This window comes from Clupea harengus, unplaced genomic scaffold (genome assembly GCF_900700415.2).
Source record: "Clupea harengus unplaced genomic scaffold, Ch_v2.0.2, whole genome shotgun sequence".
NCBI lineage: Eukaryota > Metazoa > Chordata > Actinopteri > Clupeiformes > Clupeidae > Clupea > Clupea harengus.
The window spans coordinates 25683-47033 of record NW_024879971.1 but is presented as its reverse complement, the minus strand read 5'-3'; the positions used below and the strand labels follow the sequence as shown (position 1 = coordinate 47033).

Below are 21351 nucleotides of genomic sequence, written 5' to 3'. Positions count from 1 at the left end.
ATATGTAAGCTCGTAAAACAGGTTCACTTTACATGCTTCAGTTGATAAATCCTGCTACATACACCTTAAAGACATTGTCACCGATTAGTAGATTATATCTGAAAAGCATAGGCATTTAATTTCTGCTAACCACGGCCATCCAATTGATGAAAGATCAGGTACCGGAAGACACCAATGGGGTATTTGCAGACATGCGCGGTAATGACTGTCCAGTACTTCCGGGGAAGCCTTTATGTTGAAATGATTGTAGCTGGCTACTATGATGTATCATCTTTAGTTGATAGTAATACGCTTGAAAGGCGATGTTGACTTATTTAATTGTGCTTGTATTGGCGTGTTTATCTGCACTTATTGTTCCATATGAGTGGGCAGCTATTTATGGGGATTCTGTGTGGGGGTTTCTCTCACTTGGAGCATCATATGCACCTGTCCAGATGATAAGGAAAAGTGAGCTTTCAAAATACAACGGAGAAGTCAACAGTCCAGGGTTATACGTGGCAATTTTGGGACAGGTGTTTGATGTGAATAAAGGACAAAAACATTACGGCCCGGGTGGAGGTTATCATTTTTTCTCAGGTAGCTTTGTTTTTCATCACTATTCTGATTTGTGTATGATTTGGGTTATGGTGCTCGTTTGTCAATAATATTGTAGCCTCTAGTAGTCATAGTCATTCTTTCTGCCTTATCTGTTGCATTTTTCTGGTATCTTGATGTTGACCCATCCTACACCCTCACAACCATAAAATATGTAGTTCACAGTTGTAGTTGACTGCTCTGTATGTTAACGTTTGGGCATTTGGTTAAAGGGAGATCTCAACTAGGGTTACATTAACCTGTCACTGGAAAAAATATATAGGCTTATGCTTCTGATTGGACAACTAAAGACAAAATTAAATGTCATATTTCCTAGTATTTTTTTTATCTAAGTGAGGGGCAACCATTACTGTCCATGAAGGCAACCAGCGGTCACAAGATACATTTAGCCATTGGGTGGTGTCACTCTCTCTGTAGAGGCAGTATCCAATAACCTGCATTAGTCAGAAAACTGGTTTGTGATAAACTGCCTGTACTTGTTGCCATTGTATTAAGCCATGGTAGTATTTCCTACTAGAAACTTCCTCAGTGCATTCAGTTGCTTGCAATGTCACGGTGATGCAGAACAAATGTAATGGGTCTTTCCAAATACCATAGGTTAATAATAATAATAATAATAATAATAATTATAATCACTGTTGCAGTTGTAATGCTTTTAAATGCAAATAGCAAAATATGCAGCTATTGCTCCACTAGAGGGCATCCACACCCATAGTATGGGATCATTAGCAGGTGGTATTGCTTATATTAATCTCAGGTAGCATCTCAGACTTTGCGCAGGATTAGATATTCAAGCCTGGTAGTAGGCCTTCTGATGTAGGTAAAACTACCACAAGTCCATTAAATTGAATTAATACATGTATGCATGTATAGTTTGTGTTAATTTCTACATTCATTGTTGCACATCGTGTATAGATTGTAGAGATTGTATAACTAATTTCATGAGCACAACATGTCACTGTTAGTTTCTGAGGCGTGTGATCACTGTGGTGTAATTGCAGTATCCAGCACCAACATGGATCCTATGGTGTTCTGTGCATTCGGGAAAGCAACTATTGTTGACTTACATTGGGGTATTCATGTTGCACAGCATCACGATTAAAATCATGTAGTGTCAGCCATATGGAAGAGCATAGAAATAGAAATAGAAAGTATTGTTTGGAATGATGAACATGTACGTGAGGCCATTAATCTCGTTGAATCCCATCATATTCTCTTGCTAATTGCTGTGGCATTTTGTGGTTTCAGGGAAAGATGCATCCCGGGCGTTTGTGACTGGGGATTTTACAGAGGCTGGACTGACTGATGATGTGTCTGACATCTCCCCCCCTCAAATTGTGGCACTGTTTGACTGGCTGGCTTTTTATCAAAAGGATTACATTCTAGTTGGTAGGCATATATACACACACACACACACACACACACACACACACACACACACACACACACACACACAAACAAACCTGTCACCTACAGTTTACACACGTGTAAGCTCAGTTGATCAATAATTAATCATAATAAAGTTTCTATCTTCAAATGTAATGTTTAATGTCATAAATATCGCTAGTCATTAATATCTGCAGTAATAGGTTAAATGATGTCTTTAAGAGGTCCTATGTGTCCTGTGTCAGGTAAAGTGGAGGGCCATTTCTACGGCACTGATGGGGAGCCCACAGAGGCCCTGCGTCAGGCGGAGGCGGCCTTAGAGGAGGGCCTGCAGCTCAAGGCCCAGGCTCAGGCCCACAGCCAGCAGTACCCAGCCTGCAACACAGAGTGGAGCTCCTCGGGGGGGCGCGTCTGGTGCTCCCAAAAGAGGTGGTGATTCACTGTAATGACAAGAAGTCAGGGAATTGTTCTTTCTGGAGGACGTATAAAAATAAACAGACAGAGCAACAACTCCTGAGCATAACTGGTTACATGGATAAATTAGTCAGAGACTATTGCAGTTCATATCAGATTACCATGCACACAGATATAGTACAAATAAATGTACTTTATGTGCATTTTATGTGTTGTATTTGTTTGGATTTTTATGTAGCGTGTATCTGATGTCTTCATTTATTCTTATGGTGATTTCTGTCTGATTACTCTATGTCTAGTGGTGGTGTGAAAAGAGACTGGGTTGGCATACCAAGGAAGCTCTTCTCCCCCGGGTCCAGCCGCTCTCGCTGTGTGTGCGTGCAGCTGGATGACTCCAACCGCCTGAACAAACCCAACCTGCAAGAGTACCACGGCTGCCCAGCCGAGGCAGAGTCCTGCTTTGTCAGGGAACACTGAGCTCACGTTGCACTCACAAATAAGAGTACCTCATAACCAAATCGAATCTTCTGGAAGTTTTTCTCATGATTACAAATAATTGTTATGGTATGTTCCAAAGGTTTCACAAAGGTTATTTAAAGAAGCATTACGGAATTCTGGTCTAAAACTAGCAAGCTTCTTACCTAAAAAGCATGCAAAACCCCTGCAAACACTTCCAACAGCCCACTGATGAAAGCTTGCTAACATGCTAACTGGCGATGTGATGCTGTGAAGACTTTTCTGACATTTCTGCGGAGTGTTCTGATCTGAACCACAGAACAACATTGCCTGGACGACCAGTGGGAATTATGTGTGTATCTGTCCTTCACATGACAATATTCCATCAAAACTAATTTGAAGATTACATCCAAAATAGTTACTCATAAAAGCATAAATAAACAAACATAAAAGTAGCAAATTGTTGCATAGTGTTGCTTTAATACACTGACTTTAGTTAGGTGAAGCAAAAAGTAGATTTTTAATTTTTTTTTATTCTCATGACCTGTTTGTGACCTGCTGACCTGTTACCCTCTCTTTCTTCAAAATGACTGTAGGGGGAGCTTCACTGTCTGTAGTGTATTAAACATCAGGGTATTCCAACAGTTGAATAAGTCTCCAAACTTCCTAGTCATTAAATTAGGGCTCAAGAGTGTCCTCGTCACAGTCTCTGTGTGGCCGCCCAAAGAACGCTGTAGGTTTGTGAATTACGGAGAGAGATTAAATGATTTGTTGTTGGTTGAGAGGCAACACATGACTAAAGCAGCAGGAATACTGCATTTGGACCCGTTTTCTCGAAGGTGAAGTGGAGAATGCTGTGAACAACGTTTTGTTTTGTAGTCAGTCTCATGACTGGGCTTGATCAGTTTGATTTATAAACTCCCTTTGCTTTCATTGACTTCATTCGTTAGGCCTAGAATGTTTTTTTTAATGCTAAAACGAACAGTTGTTTGGTGTTGCTTCCATTTATGAATAATCACACCAATAGTTGTCTGCTTCTCACCAAGCTGCTTGCCGATGGTTTTGTAACCCATTTCAGCCTTGTGCAGGTCTACAATCGTATCTCTGACGTCCTTGGTCAACTCTTTGGTCTTGCCCATGGTGGTGAGGTTGAAGGTGTGAAGTATGATTCTTTGGACAGGTTTCTTTTATACACGTCACCAGTTGAGATCAGGTGTACCTTGTTAGGCCTAATGAGGACTAATCTGTGTGCTTCTTGGGCACATAACTGGTCATTGGGAGCCAGAATTCTTGCTGTTTGCTTGGGGGTTCCAATACTTATTTTCTGCATCAAATGCAAATTAAGTCATAAATGTTATAAAATGCAGTTTTCTGGATTTTTTTGTTGATATTCTGTTTCTCACTGTTAAAATACACCTACTATTACAATTATAGATCACACATTTCTTTGCAAGTGGCCAAACTTGCGAAATCGGCAGGGGTTCAAATACTTATTTCCCCCACTGTATAATATATAGATCCATCGTGATTGTTGGAGGGGTTATAAATATACATACGGAATTCGTTTTTGGTTTCATTTTTCACTATTTGAATGTTAATGCTATTGTTTTGATAAGCACACCCCATCTAGCGGTTCATGAGTAGCGTCACCTATTAGCAGTTTGGTAGATGCCACATCTTTGAGGGAGACATTTTTGAGTAGTGCCAAATGAGATTGATTTGTTCTTCTCACACTGAATAATTGTGCGGTAAAACATGTGAAGGCAAAGCAGTGGTGTTGCTGATGTATTTCCTGTGTTTGAGCATATTGAAGTCTGCTACAGATATAATGTGAGTTAACATATTTCTCCTAAATGCATTTATCATGTTCGTATATATACCAGCCCAGAACACATTTGAAACTGTCACTGGTAGTCCCCAGCTGGACCTCGGCGCTACAGTATTATTAACCACCTTTCAATCTCAGACGGAAATAGAATTTCAATTACATAGCCTACTTGAACAGTTAAGAAATGGTCTAAGAAGTGAAGTTGTTGAGCCTAGGATCAGTGTCAATGGAGAATGGAGATTTTGCTAGTATCTAGCTAGCTTACATATCGTGGATAATAAAACCAACTGCAATTAACTCATACAGTATACTGACTATGTTGGTAAAGTCAACACATAGGTTATGTAGTATAGTCAACACAAAAAAAGAAAATAACTCTAAAAAAAGGAAAACGTTTATTTTTGCTCTTGCTTACCAGATGTTGCGAGTGACAAAGTAACCTAGCTATTGCATTATTAACATAGCCTGCAGATTGTCAACATTAATCTACACCTAGTGCACTCTCATTACCTGCCACAAAATTGGCATTCCAACAGCAAACTAGCAGGTCACCATGTGTTCTGTTCTGAAGATCTGAAGACTAACTTCACTGCACAGTGTCAATGAGTTGATTTCTTTTTAATAACATGGCTCTATGGACACCATGTTGAGTCACACTGTGAAAAACACGGACACAATGGACAAAGCTAAAACAGGTGGAAAGCTGCAGAGAGGTTATTTTCTACTTGCACAGAGTGAGAGTAAGATTTAGTTACAGAGAGTGTGTGTGTGTGTGTGTGTGTGTGTTAACCTGAGATTATGGTCCTCAGCATCTAAGTTTGACCTTGAGGAGCACTCGTAGGCCTACGTTGCCCAGGTGCCAATGCTTTGCTGCCAAGTGTAGGGCTGAGGAAGAAGACAGGTGGAGGGAGTGAGCGAGAGGACAAACATCATGACACAAACTCTTTCACAACACCATAAACAGATGAAAACTCAGCTTCGCAGGGATGAATATAGGATGAGTCAAATTTGATAGGCTGATAATGCAGTGGGTGGTGTGGTGTCTGACTGGACCAGTGGAAGAGACAGGGCACTGAACAGCATTGGGCAGGAGCACCTGGTCACTCACAGCAGCAAAGTGTACGCCATTCTCCAGCAGCACGGAGCAGATGGTGGTCAGCTCCTCCTCTTCCTCCTCCTGGCCCTGTGTTTGGTCAGCTCCTACTCCTCCTCCTGGCCCTGTGTTTGGTCAGCTCCTAATCCTCCTCCTTCTCATGGCCCTGTGTTTAGTCAGCTCCTACTCCTCCTCCTCCTCCTTATGGCCCTGTGTTTGGTCAGCTCCTACTCCTCCTCCTTCTCCTCCTGGCCCTGTGTTTGGTCAGCTCCTACTCCTCCTCCTCCTCCTCATGGCCCTGTGTTTAGTCAGCTCCTCCTCCTCATGGCCCTGTGTTTGGTCAGCTCATTCACTTTGGCCCTGTGTTTAGTCAGCTCCTACTCCTCCTCCTCCTCCTCATGGCCCTGTGTTTGGTCAGCTTGTTCACTTTGGCCCTGGCCAGGAGGTGGACATGGCAACACAAAAGAGCAAGAGCTTGAGCATTAGCATAAACACCGCACAGCTGGGAAAGCTATTTGTTCTTGGTGCTGCTGCCATAGACATTTAAACTGACTTTAATGAAAGAAAGCAAAGATGTGAACATGCTTATTTCAGGCTATTTTTTATTCTTATGACCTTTATGTAAAGTTGTCCTCCCTTTCTTGAAAAGGATACTAGAGGAAGCGACAGGCTATATATCTGAGCATACAGATACGATACAATGTGCATAAAAGATTAAACAATGTGCATAAAAGATTAAGAGGCGAGATTTAGGTTTGTCACATAGACAAAAAAGCACAAACTGCATTAAGTACAAAACAGTTGTAGTGGTCAAAAATATCATACATTTTATCTGTACAATTTAACAATACCTAGAGCGGACCATAGACTGATCAGAAATGTCAAAATGTAATTTGATAAAGTGCACCTGTTCAGCTCTGTCGCTGAGAAGCATTTTAAAACATGATGATAGGTCAGGATAACATTTGAATTTATGCAAAAATCAAAGTACAAAAAAAAAGAAAGAGTAAGATTTCCCACAACGCGCACGTGTAGGCCAAAGACTGAATGGAATGGATCCTTTGGTGCCCTAGAGAGAGCAATGATCACGATTATGATCGAACACAGCATTGAGGCGGCTAATTAAACGTCATGCATATGCATAGTAGGCATATCATCAATCTTTTTTTGTTCCACCTAGGACAGGCTTGAGATGTTTTAAAAAATGTGCGGATTCCACAAGTACAGTTCTTGGTACCCACGTGGCAGTGGACTCTGCAATGGATCAGAACCCGACTCGGATCCCGTTCCAGACTGTGCTAATATCTGGGTAATAAATATTGTAAATCATGAAGAAATGTTAATCATGTTCACAGACAAAATGCAGATACGAGAGGCTACATCGTCACGGTCCATCCTTTCATGGTAAAGGCCCTTTGAGCTGTTGACATTTTCTTTCACCGAGTAGCCTTCATACGAAAACGTGAAAAGACAAGGGCTGTCACTTTCTGCTCACTGTATTAGTGTTATTCCACTTCACACATAAATCAATCATTAATTAAAATGGTTTCAGAAAACATGTTCTTGTTCATGAAAAGAAGTATGCCTGGCCAAAAGAGCAGCAAGTTCCACCATCACTGATGTCATGGGCCCAGATATCGGCTTAAGAGCTTAGGGTTTGAACCAGCAAATCACTCGGAACACTTTAAGACAGTCACTGCCCTTTAGCTCAGCATCATATTGGTTTCAAAACCATTGACCACATTTCGTTACTTGGGTCCAACGATCCCCCTACAACACCTTCCTGCTACTCAAACTAATGTTGCGATGTGAAGATTTGTCCACTGACTGTGGTGCCATACACGGTTTAACTATTTGAGCTCTACTCGAACTTGCTTGAGATGGGACGTTAAGCATTTCTGTCTTGCCTGTCCTGTGTATGGTATGGGCTCTTTATGGAGAATGAATCAGTTATGGTTTATAAATGCTTATATGTCAAACCTAAAATGATACTGACGTCTTAGGACTTGGCTTGGACTCTGGAAACACTAGACCTTCCCTCCCTCAGCTGTAATACTTATAATACATGACCACGATCAATCTTAAGTTGATTACACGACTTGGTAACAACCTTCGAACCGCCTTCATCAACAAAGCCACTTTCTCTCAACGGTTCATTAGGTTGATCCTCAGATGATGGTGCACTTCTAAACAAAAGTACAGCTATAACATACACGTTGCTTGATTTTTTTTCCTCTCTGACAGACTGGAATAGTACAGAAGTTGTGGTCCAAATACACATATATATATTGTTTGTCCAGGTCGTCTTCATTCCACCGGTGCACATCACAAGTTAGTGGCAACCTGCCTCTCTGGCACAACAGCTGGTGCCTTCCATCCTCGGCGGCGGCGGCAGCGTGTGTTAGGAGGCCACCCCGCCCAGAGTCAGCACGTCGAAACAGATGTCACACACACGCACGGGCTTGTTCAGATCAAACTTGATGATGGGGATCTCCTTCACAGAGCACTTGTGGCAAAGCAACCGTCCACAGTGGCGGCTGAGGTCCAAACGGACACAATGGAGAAAAAAAAAAGGTGGACAAAACAGAGAAGAATGGATGTGTTCACTATAATATAATATAAAATAATATAGGATAATATGATATTTGTTTGCATTTTGTGTTTTGCTGGACTTGAGGCAAAAGCTTACCAGTGATGTTTCCTCGTGGTAACTCCAAACTTGGCTACACACTCATAGCAGTTTGACCCGTCACACCATGGGGGCTCTTTGGATAGCATATCTGTATTGACAGTGGGAGAAAAGAATACTCAAAGCACATTCTGGGCTACCTCCATGATATGACCACAAAGCATCGCACTGGACACGCCATGTTGCCCCGACTGCACTCACAGAGTGCTACTGATCCGAGAACCTTACCTAGAAGGCGGAAGAGCAGCTGTTTGGTTGCCACCTGGTAGTTGAAGATGTTGGTGCCCTGGTTGTTGTTGACACCCAGGCGGGCGCCCGATCTCACGATGGCACGGCACAAATTGGCATTTCCTTTCATATAGGCTAACAAAAGAACTGAGAAGCACAACAGCAGCAAATTAACCTGTGATCAGAAAGGTTTTTGAACCGAATCTGAATGGTGAGAAATGCATCCACCTTGTCCCTCAGTAGGGACTGGCCACTGCGTTCCCTCCTACCTGTGTTCCCTTCATTGTCCGGTTTGTCCAGGGGGTACTCCGGCATGCACTCCAGGAAGAGCTCAAAAATGGCAGCAGCGTTCTCCTTCCCATAATGACCGAGCACATGCATTGGTGACTGACCCCTAGAAATCAATATGCATTCAATACGGCAGAAGTACACATCTAATGGTAGTTAATACTTGACACACATCTCTTTAGAATTTTCAAATCAGGTGTTATTCTGGTTATATTAGCCGTCTGTTTTAAAAAGTACAGCTAATGCATGCTTTGTGGTTCCCCAACAGAACTGTACAGTTCACTACAATGCCACAATAATGGCATTCCAGCTGCAAACTGGCAAGTCATAATGTTCTGTTCTGAAACATAGCTTTACTGTATCTGAAATCAATCTCAGTGGACACTGCACATTTGTGATGACTAGGTTGAATCACAACAAGAAACATGGTCAAAAGTGCAGGTGTTATACAAAATAGGTGATAGCTGAAACTGATGAAAAGTTGCAGAGAGGAAGATGTTGTGAGTGTGTGTGTGTGTGTGTATGTGTGTTTACCTGAGATTGTAGGCCTCCGCATCTATGTTGGATTCTGTAAGGAGCACTCGTACGTTGCCCAGGCGACCATGCATCACCGCCAAGTGTAGGGCTGAGAACAACCACGAGGAAGACGGAAGGAGTGAGCGCCAGCAAAAACATCGTGACAAAAACACTTTCACAACACCACATCCATTTCAAATGATCACTCGCACATCGCTTCACAGGGATGACCACACGACCAGTCAGGTTCACCACTGATGTTGCCGTGGTGTACCACTGGTACAGCACAGACTCTGATCGCGTCATGAGATCACTGGCGGAGCAGACACACACACACACACGCACACACGCACTCACGCACGCACGCACGCACGCACGCACGCACGCACGCACGCCAGGGCACTCACCATTGTTGCCGTTCTCGTCGACAGCGGCAAAGTCCACGCCGTTCTCAATCAGCACGGAGCAGATGGTGGCCAGGTCCTGCTGGGTGGCCAGGTGCAGCGCTGTCTGCCGGTGTTTGGTCAGCTCGTTCACTTTGGCCCCGGCCAGGAGCTGGACATGGCAACACACAGATCCACAAAAGAGCAAGAGTTCAAGCGTGAGCTACAACATAGCTACAGACGGGAAAACCACACACACACAGAGCCTATACCATAGACTAGACTTCGAGGCTATACCATAACGAGCTGTTAGGGACTTTACACAGGTTGTGGGTCATACTGCTGTTCTGAGCAGTGACTACATTTTACTACCTTGACCGACATAGCTCACACATGCAGGTGGTGCTGGTTAGTAGGTATTCAGTAGCCAAGGGCTATAATTAGCCACCACTATAACAAGGGTTGGTGTGGTGGGGGACTACGCTGAGACACTTCCAACAGCGGGTTCCACTTACAGCACAGGAAGGACACAGAGGGGGACTGAACATGAGAGGTTACCCAAACACACGGCGTTCGGGAGGCTTACCAGATTGCGGACGATGATCTCGGAGCCGGCCTGCACGGCCAGATGGAGCGGAGTGAGCTTGGCAGCGTCCTGGACTCTGGAGTTCACGTTGGCCTGGACGCTGATGAGGAACAGCACACTCTCGATGTCAGAGTTCTGCACCGCCACATGGAGGAAGTTGCGCCCTTTGTTGTCCACCTGTACAATAGAGGAGTTTCTAGTGAGTGGTTTGATGGAAAGAAATCCAAGTTAATGCAACCTGTACAATATAGGAGTTTGTGTGAGTGGTTTGGTAGACAGAAATCCACATAGATGCAACCTGATGACAAAACGCCAGAACAGAAACACCTGACCCAGAACCGATGGTTTCAGAGATTTAGATCAGTCCAGCTTCAAAATCATGACATGGTTGCCATCCTTATTGCCACTTTGTGTAAATAGCCTTTGAATGCTCTCTCACTGTATCCAAACATGGATGGTTGTGCACACACACACACGCACACACACACACACACACACGCGCACACACACTCCACACACGCACACACACACACACACTCCACACACGCGCACACACACTCCACACACGCACACACACACCTGCTCAGCAGCTCCCGCCTCTCGTTTGAGGATGGCCTCGGCGGCCTTGTTGTTCTTGTGGGTCATGGCGCAGGCGAAGGGCGTCATGCCCTGGCGGTCGCGCAGGTTGAGCCGGATGTCCGGGTGCGAGATGAGCAGCTGGATGATGATGGCGTGCTGGTTGCTGATGGCCACGTGGATGGGCGCTCGGCCCTCTGCGTCCTGCACACGGCAGAGGAACACAAGAGCAGCGTGAGGCAGGGAGAGCGTATCCTGTTCTATTCCATTCCATTCCGTGCAACAGGTCAACAACTTAACTATGTGAAGAGTATTTCATTTGTGTAAGGACACAATAAAATGATAACCCTGGGGATCTTGAGACGTTGTGCAGAAACTATTTCCCTGAACAGAATGTAATAGAGGGTAAGAATAGAGCACCAGTTATCCCCTGCACTCGCTACCCGAGCCCCCTATGGAAGAGCCATAGTTCAGTAGCTGACAACACGTCTGACCTGTGCATTGACGTTGGCTCCAAACTCCAGAAGGCACTGCACCACCTCCTCTAAGCCCCAGCAGCCTGCCAGGTGCAGCGGGCTCTGGCCGTCCCGCGCCTCCTCGTCTCCCTCGCCGTTAGGGCCGGGCTGCCGAGGACTGTTTACGTCACACCCACTGCACGTGCAGACACACACACACACACACACACACACAGGGTGGAGGAGGAGGGGGACAGGGATTACAGAAACTATTGCAATAAGTACGTCCCAGTCTGCCATACTCAAACAGTGGGGACTACTCATCAAATCTTCCCCATAGTTCTCGGTTTTGCTGAATTACACAGATCCCGACATCAAGGTAAGACTCAAACACCTGACGCAACTTGTAACAAGAAGTTACATTTTGGTTAAGTATGCAATCTTGCAATTACTACAATATAATAATATGAGGATGAGCACTGACCTGCGAATCAGGAAGCAGGCGGTCACCTCGTTGTTCTCATCTATAGCTCGATGAAGCAGGGTCTGCTGGCACCCCCCGGGTCCTGGGCTCCAGCAGGTGGCGTCACAGCCATGCCTGACCTGTCGGGCGGAAACATTCAAAGCTTTAACCAATGACAAACTACCAGAGAAGTGTACACACACACACACGCACACATATACACACACACACACAAAGAGAGAGACATAATTAGACTAAAGGCCAAAAAAAAAGACCCAACTTCTTCAAGGCAAGCGCAACTACATGATCTTCATGGCCATCCCATCACCCTACTGATCCTCCACAAACATCACCTCTAACTTCACCACAAAAGCCTGGAGCCGCTGTCGGCATGATCCTCACCAGCGTCGAGGCGATGTCCTCCAGGCTGTTCTCCAGGGCCAGCCACAGTGGAGGGTTCCCCTTCTCGTCGGCCACAGACATGTCAGCCCCGCGGGTGCACAGCGCGTCCACCACTAGAGGGAGCTGGTTGCTAATGGCCAACTGCAGCGCTGTCTGTCCATCCTGGGTCCTGAGCAGAAAGGGACGGTCACACTTCAGTCACTTTCGACTACGCACTCCACAGCATGTAAAATTACCAGTTAAAGAGTTTAAATATGAGTAAGGCCACTAAGGCCATCTGCCCATGCAGACGAAGCTCTCGACCTCTGCTCCATCATTCAGTGAGAATCACAGCAGTGAGAAAGAGCAGGGCCACTGGTTTGCTGGTCCCCTGCTCTGATGCGGTTTGTACCTGACGTTGATGTCAGCCTGGTGCTCCAGGAGGAAGAGGGCGCTCTTGCTGTCCTGCCTCTGGATGGCCATGTGCAGGAGGGTCTGCCCGTCTGACATGGGGTCGTTGATGGCCGCCCCGGAGCCCAGGAGCTGGGCTGCGATTGTGTGCATTCCTAATGACGCCAACAAAACACAAGCATGGTTCAGGTACGGCTCTCTCAAAAGTGTACCTTCAACCGATTTATTTGACCTATTTCTGCAACAACAGTCATAATAATTCTTAAAGCACTTAAACTAATCTACATTCATGTGACGATCACATAACATCCCATGGTTACTGATTACTTGATCTGCTTCTGAATTTGTGGTTTGAAACTTCTGTTCAGTTAAAGGCAAGTCTACCTGTCCAGAGGGCGAGACCCAACACAGTCTGATCCATGGAGTCTTTGAGGCTGAAGTCTGGAATGATCTGCAGGTTGTTTGTGGCATGGAGAGCGTTAGCTGCAAGTCAGTACAAATGTTTGTGAGTAAGGCCCAAATCAAAGACAAGACATATGCATGCTCAAACATGCTCCGACATCGCAGCAATCATTGTGTAAACATATAAATAAAAACGTCTCTATGTAACAGGCGCCTGTCGGGGAACAAACCCAGAGCCGTACCTTTCTGCTCCAGGATGACAGACACCACATCGGGGTGGTTGTGGACGATGGCCATGTGGAGGGGGCTCTGGAGGGAGACGCCCTGGCCGCGCTCCCCGCTGTCGGGCACAGCGCTCTCGGTCTGCAGGTTGGGGTTGGCCCCCTGCTGGAGCAGCTCGGCCGTCAGGCTGGCCAGGCCACAGCGGCAGGCCGTGTGGAGCGGTGTCTCTCCCTACGGCATGAGGAGGAGGACAAAAAGGCAGGCTTTTAGCCATGCTGTGCTAAGACAAGATACACAGCCTCAAATATCCAGACTCAAAGAGCTAAACAGTTTGTAAATATTCTGTGAAGCGAGCCAACATCAGATTCAGTTTGTGTTCTGGTTGTTCTGGTATGACACACTGTGACAACAGCATCAAGGTCACAGGTCCAGTTCTGAGGAAGGGTTGACCTCCTTTCTGAATATTTGCACAGAGTATACATTCGCTCAGTCTTTTTTGCTCTGGACACAAACGCTAACTTGAATAACTAAGCGAGAATGTAACCACAAATTCTCCTAGGCTGCAAACCACTGAGCACTGGGAATCTGCTTACCCATTTATTGGTGTGATTGACCTTTGCTCCATGGGTGGCCAGGAACAGAGTCGCAGCCTCGTTGCTCGCAAGAGCCGCTCTCTGCATGAGACAGTTACCTAAGAAGACAAGAGACAGTTACAGGACTATACGAAAAAAGAAAATACAGGTAGTGGCAGACATCATGAATTTAACCTTGAATCCCAATCTAAAAATAGATCCTGATTTATTTTCTTTGTCATAACACTCCAGGTGTTATTTATCATAACTGCAGACAACACAGGAAGACAAGATCGTTTCGAGGACGTGGCTGGGGGGATGCTGGGGTGGGGGGCTGGAGGCTCTGCGATACCTGTGGAGGAGTCTGGAGCATCAGGGTTGCTGCCCCTCTGGATGAGCTGTGCGGCGAAGCTGTTCTCGTCAAACGTCGTGCCGTTGACCACCGGCGCGCTGTCCTCAAAGGGGTTGACGGAGGGGTCGGAAGCCATTGTGATGTACTGAAGCGCCAGCCAGAGAGCTGTGCTCCCCTCGTGGTCCATAAGATCCAGGTCTAACCTGGGGGAGAGAGGGACGAGGCAGTGTTAGGCCAGGGAAGGCAGTGGTGGTCTGTGTAAGTACGGATGAAGTAAATGGCAGTGGTTGTTACCCTGGGGTCTTTATTGAAGGGTTGAGGTGAGGAGGGACTTACTGTTTGCACTGCAGGAGTTGCTTGAAAACAGGCTCGTTTCCTGAAACCACAGCTTCATGCAAAGGGGTTCTGGGAAAATGTTTCAACAAATGAAACTGTCAATTCAGGGATGGAACTTCTGCTTTTATCTAAGCAATGTGAAACTCATTTATATAACAGCTAACTACCAAAGCATAAAAACGAACCTTATTACTATTATTCTCATGGGTTGACTATTCAATAGATCCCCCGTAAAGGAGCTACATCATCTTATCCCAGACAAATCACTGACGTCTTGATTAAGGGCTTGAACTACATTTCCCACCTGCCCTTGCTGTTTTGCATGTTGGCATTGGCGCCGGCCTTGAGCAGCGCCTCCGCGATGCGCGCCATCCCCTTCATGACCTCTTCATTGTGTTTCTTTGGGCTGAAGGAGCATACCAGGTGCAGGGGTGTCTCCACCGCCCCCACCGTTGCCGCGTTGACCTGCGCCGAGTGCCGGATCAGGAAGATGGAAGCAAACTCATCTCCTGTGGATCAAGACAGAGTTAACATCAGGAGCATGGCAGATCATGCATTTCACATTCTCTGGTTCCAAACATGCAACAGGCACTCTTCATGTTGAGGTTCCAGAACGCAACACTGGTTCCTACCTCTTTGGATGGCTTTGTGCAGGAGGCTCCAGCCACTCTGATCCACCATGTCTACATCTGCCTTGTTGTTGACCAGGGTGGTGGCTATGCTCTCCAGCTTGCGGGACAAGGCCAAGTCCAGAGCCAGATCTCCATTGTTGTCAAGCTCATTCAGCTTCGCTGGTAGCTAATAACAGGAGGATTCATTCCATGTCAGATTATAAAAATGTATATTATAAAAACGTCCTATTTTAACATGAAACGGCGAGTCATGGCGCATGTATGCGAAACAGCAAAACCACATACCTGCGAGTCCATCTCGATGAGGTAGAGGAAGACCACGTCTTCGCGTTCTACCTTGATGGCTTTGTGGAGCGGGTACTCCGTCTTAGACTTGATCATCTTGTAAAGCAGCTGAGCACTCATGGTCGTGAAGTCCTCTTTCCTCAGGTCATCCTGTAAGTGCATAAGACACACAAGGCAGAACACTTCAGTAACGGCTTGATCTCATTATACTATGTCACAGTGAGAGCACCATTTCATGCTCGAGTCTGCCACTTTAGTCATTCCTCAAAGCTGCAGGGTGGGCACACTGTACAGCAGAAGTGAAGTCACTGTTTGACTGCCAGTGTCGCTGTGCTTCGCCAATCCCCTGGGAATCCTATTATCCTGTCACATACCTTTAATCGCAGGTCTAGCTAATGGTGATGTAAGACTTGTTTCAGCCTTCTTAGAAGTCAGGAGTCATGCTGTGCAACATCCGCATGAGACATGAAAAACAACCTGAACCACTCACTTGGAGAATTTTCACTGCGCTCAAGTGCTCAACCCAGATGACCCATATGACTATTTTAGATTTTGTGTCAGAGACACCATAGTGAGACCCACAGAGAGAGCGCATGGACCAGGTGGCTGCTGACAAGACGGCACAGGATCACTCACCCAGTGACTGGCGATGATCTCCCCGCAGTAATTCATGAGCGTGGTGGCATCCAGCTCCTCGGCTGTCTGGTAGAACCGTATGCAATTCCTCACATTGACAGACGACATCACGCCTTTCTCACACCTGCCATACCATATTACAGGTTAATACTTCTTTAAAAGGATGATCCCTTCACTGAAAGTGACAATGCCAGGGAGCGAAAAATGAAAAACTCCAGACTAGAGAGTGCACTTTCTGAATAAGGTTGTCTCAATTCAAATTATTTTAAAACTGCATACAATTTGAAACTTCGTTTGACATGAAGGTCGTATTAAAATGTGTAGGACAAGGTAATCCTAATTCTTCTGGGAGCAAAATCTCTCACATTACACTGGCCCATCACTTACAGAGGAAGGTTTTGTGTTGTAGCCCTCCTGCATAAAATGAACTGAAATGAATGAATCTCAGAATAGAGTGCGACCCAAACCAAAAGGCAGGCAGTGACATTATATGCAGTACACGCACACGCTCACTGTCACACCTTGTAGAGGACTGAGTGAAATTATGATTAGGCTACTACACATACTGACAATCTATCAAGATCCTACAATATTGCTGAGTCATAATAATATTATAACATTGCCGAGTCATAATAATATTATAATATTGCAGAGTCATAATAATATTCGTAGCAATGTAGCAACATACATGAAGTTGAGGGGAAAATTGCACAGCAAGTGGCAGGGGATTTAAGACTTAGTTCAGGATTTAGTTGACATCTAAACTTCTCCCTGCTCAGTCCCTGCTCGGGCACACGGCAGAGAGCAAGCAGCACCTATCACTTTATTGGGTACTCCGCATCACAGCACAGTAAAATCAGCCAGTTTATCACTAAGCGCCTCAATATGACCTGGGGCTTTTGAGGGGGTGGCTGACAGGGGCAGGAGACACTGTCCAAGATGATGATCAATCACACCACTTCCCTCTCAACTGACGCCTCCACATTGACACCACTTCCCTCTCATCTGACGCCTCCACATTGAGGACTTTATGACGATGGCTGTCCACACTTCCAGGCCCACTGCTAGAATTAACACTGCTCTATTTACACTTACCGCACCTCCAGAGAGGAAAAAAAAAACATCCACTGGCATTTAGAAACTCCACACTTTAGAGGCACATGACATTCAGTCACTATGAGTGAGAGCAGATTGGGTTTAAAGGTGCAACAGGCAGCATTAGCGTTAAGAAAGAAAAAGGGGGAAATAACAGACAATGCTCTAGCATCTGAAAGGCAAGATATCTTCAAAATATTAAGGATGTTTCATCTGAGAATATCCTTTTTAACTGTAAGCCATTCACTGTTCCCTATCAATCCTGCCTTAAAGGAGCAATGCTACCTATTGCTCCTTTAAATACTGAGCAGAGGGAGGGAGGGATGGAGGGAGGCAGAGAGTTCATGCCCACCTTTCTCGCAGCAGGTGCAGCTGGAAGCGGTTGGCCAGCTTCATCAGGTCTATGAGGAAGGCATCATCTTCACTCAGTCCCAGCTCATCTGTGTAAGCCCAGCGTAGCATCGCCATGGCAACCTCCGGCTTGGCTTCTAACCAGCCAAGCAGTGGGGTGAGATTTGCATGGAGGAGGAAGAAAACGGAGAGGAACATATACAGCAACCATGACTATGACTCTGTACAAAGGTTTTTTTTATCAATCCAACTTCATACACTCAGCAGTGTGACTTTTTTGTTTTTAATTAATTAACAGATCATTCACAATATTTGCAATATGTTACACTATTAAAACACCTTTTCTGCAGTAATAACACTATTAAAACCAGCCTCATGAACCCAATGGAGATCAGACCAAACTCAGGTGTACTGTGAGTGCCTGCAGGGACGGAGCCCCTGAGTGGGCAGTGGTCTGCTCTTACCTGACAGGTCTAGTTCAGAGGTAGAGGCCAGGTTGGCCAAGCTCCAGACATCACTACGAGCAGCCAACACAAACTTATGAGTACTGAATCTCTGGTCTCCAACCTTCACCTTCAAGTCACTGAGGAGAAACCACACACATCATTAACAATGGTTATATAAACCAAGCAACTTCATTTACATAGCTTACACAATACTACAATTTACACTAATGAGAGAAAAGTAATACACCGGAAAGAGTATTACTGATGCTGGATACTATTAAATTACAAAACAGCACAGTAACAAAACTACCCCTATGAATGTAAACAATATGTCATTAAAAGATGTCTCACTCTCCTCCACACCAGTGTTTATAATCCACCAGCATCAAACCCACCCATGCCCAGAAGACCCCAGAGGTAACTATGGAGACCTCTCGGCCCGAGCCTCACCTGTACTGGTCCTGCTGGTAGAGGTCGGCCACGATGGCCAGCAGGCGGGTGATGAAGGAGTCCCCGGTGGCGGCGGGAGAGCTCCCCGGGCCAGAGACCTGGGCCGCCAGCACGGCACACTGCCGCTCCGTCTCCACCAGCTTCTGCTGCATCTTCACATACTCCTGCCGGAGCAGCGACAGGTGCTTCTGCAGCTTCTGCACCTCCTCTGTGCGAGCGAAGAGAGCAAGGTGGGGGACAGACAGGGACAGAAGAAAAGGTCAAAGGTCATTGGAGACTGTGAGGGGAAGAGTTGAGGGTACCACAGGACAGTGGACCTTGGCAATGAATGGGATTGAATTCCTAAATGGGAATACACCCATCCAGTATCCATCCAGTCAGTAGACCAACGGCTAAATCAGTTAAGTATGCCATAAACTCTACTTAAAGAGGCTGTATGTAAGAGTTAAAGGGAGAATTATTTCAAACACCAATCTCATTAGGGTACACACTGCAGGAGCATGCTAGCGCTGTTTATGGTTGCTGTTGTTAATAAAAATAAAGATCTAAAATACGAACGATGATGGCTTTACTGTTTATTCAACAGCAGATTGTATCAGTGTCAGTGTACACCCATTCTCCCTGTGGCTCACATAGCAGAGCATGATACTAGCACGGCCACCGGAGGTTACATTCACGGCTGTGAATCAAACGGCATTCACCATGCCACACGCTTCTTTGCCGGGAAACATCTGCAGAGAGGATGAAGTTTTCGCGCTCCTGAGAAAGTGATTCATGTCTTCTGCACAATCTCTGCCTAGGCAAATCAGAGCTCCTCTCCCCTCCTTGGCTCAACTTCTGAGACACTCCAGCTTCCTTCCCCTTTTTTTTGTGGGCTTATCCCTGAGCACCAAGCTGTTTCCACATAGTGCTGAAGAGGCAGTTTGCCATTGCCCGCCCTTGGCAGTGGCCAGGTCTGATGACTGGCTGAGGAAGTCACTCCCAAACCACCTGACTTCTACTCCACAGGAAAGCCTCAATAGTGCAAAAACAGCAAGTTGTGCGGTAATGTGACAAAAGCGAGAATCATAGGGTGACACGAAGAAGGCCAATAACTCTTATGCAACTTTCATGAATACAAATGTAATTCTATCCTGCAAGAAGACCTAAACAGTGCAATAAAGTTTTTTTTTTATGAGCATAAGAGAATGGTAGTCACCTGAGTGGTGGGAACTATGAACTCCTTAAGCAAGATGGTAAAGGTGCCAAAAGAAACTCTGAAACACATGGTGATTCTTTCCCTTTTGCTGTGCTCAAAACTGTCCAATAGAAGAAATTGCAGAGGCAAACAGTAGCCTGCTGGTGATAGAGATAACTGATAAAGTCAACGGAAACTTTACGAGTGACAGTGAAGAGTCAATCTTGCAAGGAATTCCTAAAATCTCAACCCAACAGTGAAGAAACAATTTTACAAGAGTAGACTCTAAATCCGTTCCATTTAAAGTAACGTAAAGTTGCATGGCCAGTCTAAGATGAGGATCGACTTTATTGCTGAGTTGTTGCCAGGACAAGTGGTCTCTTTTGTTGAACAGGTTGTTGGAGAACACATTTTGTTGACAAACGAAAAAACAAGTCGGTTTTGGCCTACTAGTTGCAGACAATACCATAATCAACACACCGAAAAACGTTGGATACTATGACATTATCCCCAGGTTATTTAACCAATACAAGTGCATGTTTATTAAAAATGCATCAGATCACACACTGTCTAACCAGTGTCTCAAGGGCGACCTAAATTGAAATGAACACAATTGGCAACCACAACACTGTAGCGACGCTTCAATCATGGTATCTGGCGTACAATGTGACTTAAAGGGATTTTATGCCATTTAAATACAACCATCATAGTATAGAGCCACAAACCACCCGGCAAATTAATAAGCCACAGTACCACCGCCCAACCCACCACTTGACTGACAATCCTAACTCAGGAGGTGAGCTTGAAAAAAATAATACAAAAACGATGACGCCGAAATAAACAAGAATTATCATCACTATTTCTATTCGACGCTTTTAAGTGTCCATTACTCTTCATGTAGTCGATATAAACACTAAATAACGCCTCGACAAAGACAGCTTGGGCGTGAAAATATGAAAGAAATCAGTCACATACCTTCCGCCATGTTGGATCCGTGGCTATTCACCCTCTATCGCGAGAGAACGTAGTCAAGAATATTTGGGCGGGGCGAGCAGCAACTCATCATACAGAAACACTCCAACCAGAGAAATTCTCTGCCCGAACTATCGTGGTGTTGAGAAATATGGGTGGTGTTTAGCAGGATAGTTTTTCATGTGAAAACGGTGATGAATTTAAAGGGGCCTATTATGCTGCACGTTTGTGCACGTAGAGGTTCTGCAAACTCTCCCCCACAGAAACCAGTTTTCTCAGCTGCCTGAAAAGCATTCTTGCAAGTCCAGTAATTTTTCTCTGTTACAAAATGACGCAGTCTTGTAACACAATCCTTATTACCCGCCTAGCTCACTAATCAGAGTACACTGGACCCATTGGAGGGTGGGGGTGTGGGGGGGTCTTAGGAGCTCAGACAGAGCATTTCAGATAGAGGGTGGATAGAGATGAGAAAGTACTAGAAAATGCTTTTTTTGGGATAATTTAAGCTCTTTAAGCCTATGACAATGGCATTGACTCACGCCACAGGCACGTACAACCGGCAAGCTTAGTAGTTTTGCTTAGACGTGAGACCACTCAAAATTGGATGAGGCCCCTCACCAACAATGCTTGAGTTCATGGGATGTAAAGTATCATGTGGGTCATCCTGTTTCATACC

At 45.4% G+C, this 21351-nt stretch overlaps 2 protein-coding genes and 1 long non-coding RNA gene across 3 annotated transcripts; 1 reads left to right on the top strand and 2 right to left on the bottom strand.

Annotated features, from left to right (window-relative positions):
• The first annotated feature begins 213 nt into the window (after positions 1-213).
• LOC122130986 (neuferricin) lies at positions 214-3500 on the top strand. The gene is made up of 4 exons (XM_042705869.1): positions 214-576; positions 1843-1983; positions 2226-2409; positions 2694-3500. Exons 1-4 carry the CDS (start codon positions 303-305, stop codon positions 2869-2871), a joined length of 777 nt encoding a protein of 258 aa, XP_042561803.1. The 5' UTR covers positions 214-302; the 3' UTR covers positions 2872-3500.
• On the bottom strand, positions 2327-5564 carry LOC122130987. Its single transcript, XR_006151985.1, has 3 exons — positions 5469-5564; positions 2726-2828; positions 2327-2420 (listed from the first exon to the last, which is right to left on the bottom strand). It is a non-coding gene; the product is annotated as an uncharacterized LOC122130987 (long non-coding RNA).
• A 792-nt stretch (positions 5565-6356) lies between these two features.
• Positions 6357-20803, bottom strand: ankfy1 (ankyrin repeat and FYVE domain containing 1). Its single transcript, XM_042705867.1, has 25 exons — positions 20679-20803; positions 18527-18734; positions 18095-18213; positions 17632-17767; positions 16185-16308; positions 15549-15698; positions 15264-15429; positions 14936-15140; positions 14632-14700; positions 14296-14498; positions 13965-14062; positions 13392-13602; positions 13132-13230; positions 12749-12902; positions 12358-12526; positions 11977-12095; positions 11532-11688; positions 11041-11241; positions 10462-10638; positions 9900-10047; positions 9511-9601; positions 8958-9082; positions 8689-8835; positions 8461-8551; positions 6357-8308 (listed from the first exon to the last, which is right to left on the bottom strand). Exons 1-25 carry the CDS (start codon positions 20686-20688, stop codon positions 8173-8175), a joined length of 3513 nt encoding a protein of 1170 aa, XP_042561801.1. The 5' UTR covers positions 20689-20803; the 3' UTR covers positions 6357-8172.
• Positions 20804-21351: the final 548 nt, after the last annotated feature.

What these genes read in the sequence shown, in the direction of transcription:
- LOC122130986 (XM_042705869.1), top strand. Translation starts at nt 303, where the DNA reads ATGTTGACTTATTTAATTGTGCTTGTATTGGCGTGTTTATCTGCACTT. An exon ending in AAAGGATTACATTCTAGTTG is followed by an intron (nt 1,984 to 2,225) that starts GTAGGCATATAT and finishes GTCCTGTGTCAG; the next exon opens with GTAAAGTGGAGGGCCATTTC. An exon ending in GTCTGGTGCTCCCAAAAGAG is followed by an intron (nt 2,410 to 2,693) that starts GTGGTGATTCAC and finishes CTCTATGTCTAG; the next exon opens with TGGTGGTGTGAAAAGAGACT.
- ankfy1 (XM_042705867.1), bottom strand. An exon ending in TCATCGAGATGGACTCGCAG is followed by an intron (nt 15,430 to 15,548) that starts GTATGTGGTTTT and finishes TCCTGTTATTAG; the next exon opens with CTACCAGCGAAGCTGAATGA. An exon ending in GAGCCAACGTCAATGCACAG is followed by an intron (nt 11,242 to 11,531) that starts GTCAGACGTGTT and finishes TGCCGTGTGCAG; the next exon opens with GACGCAGAGGGCCGAGCGCC.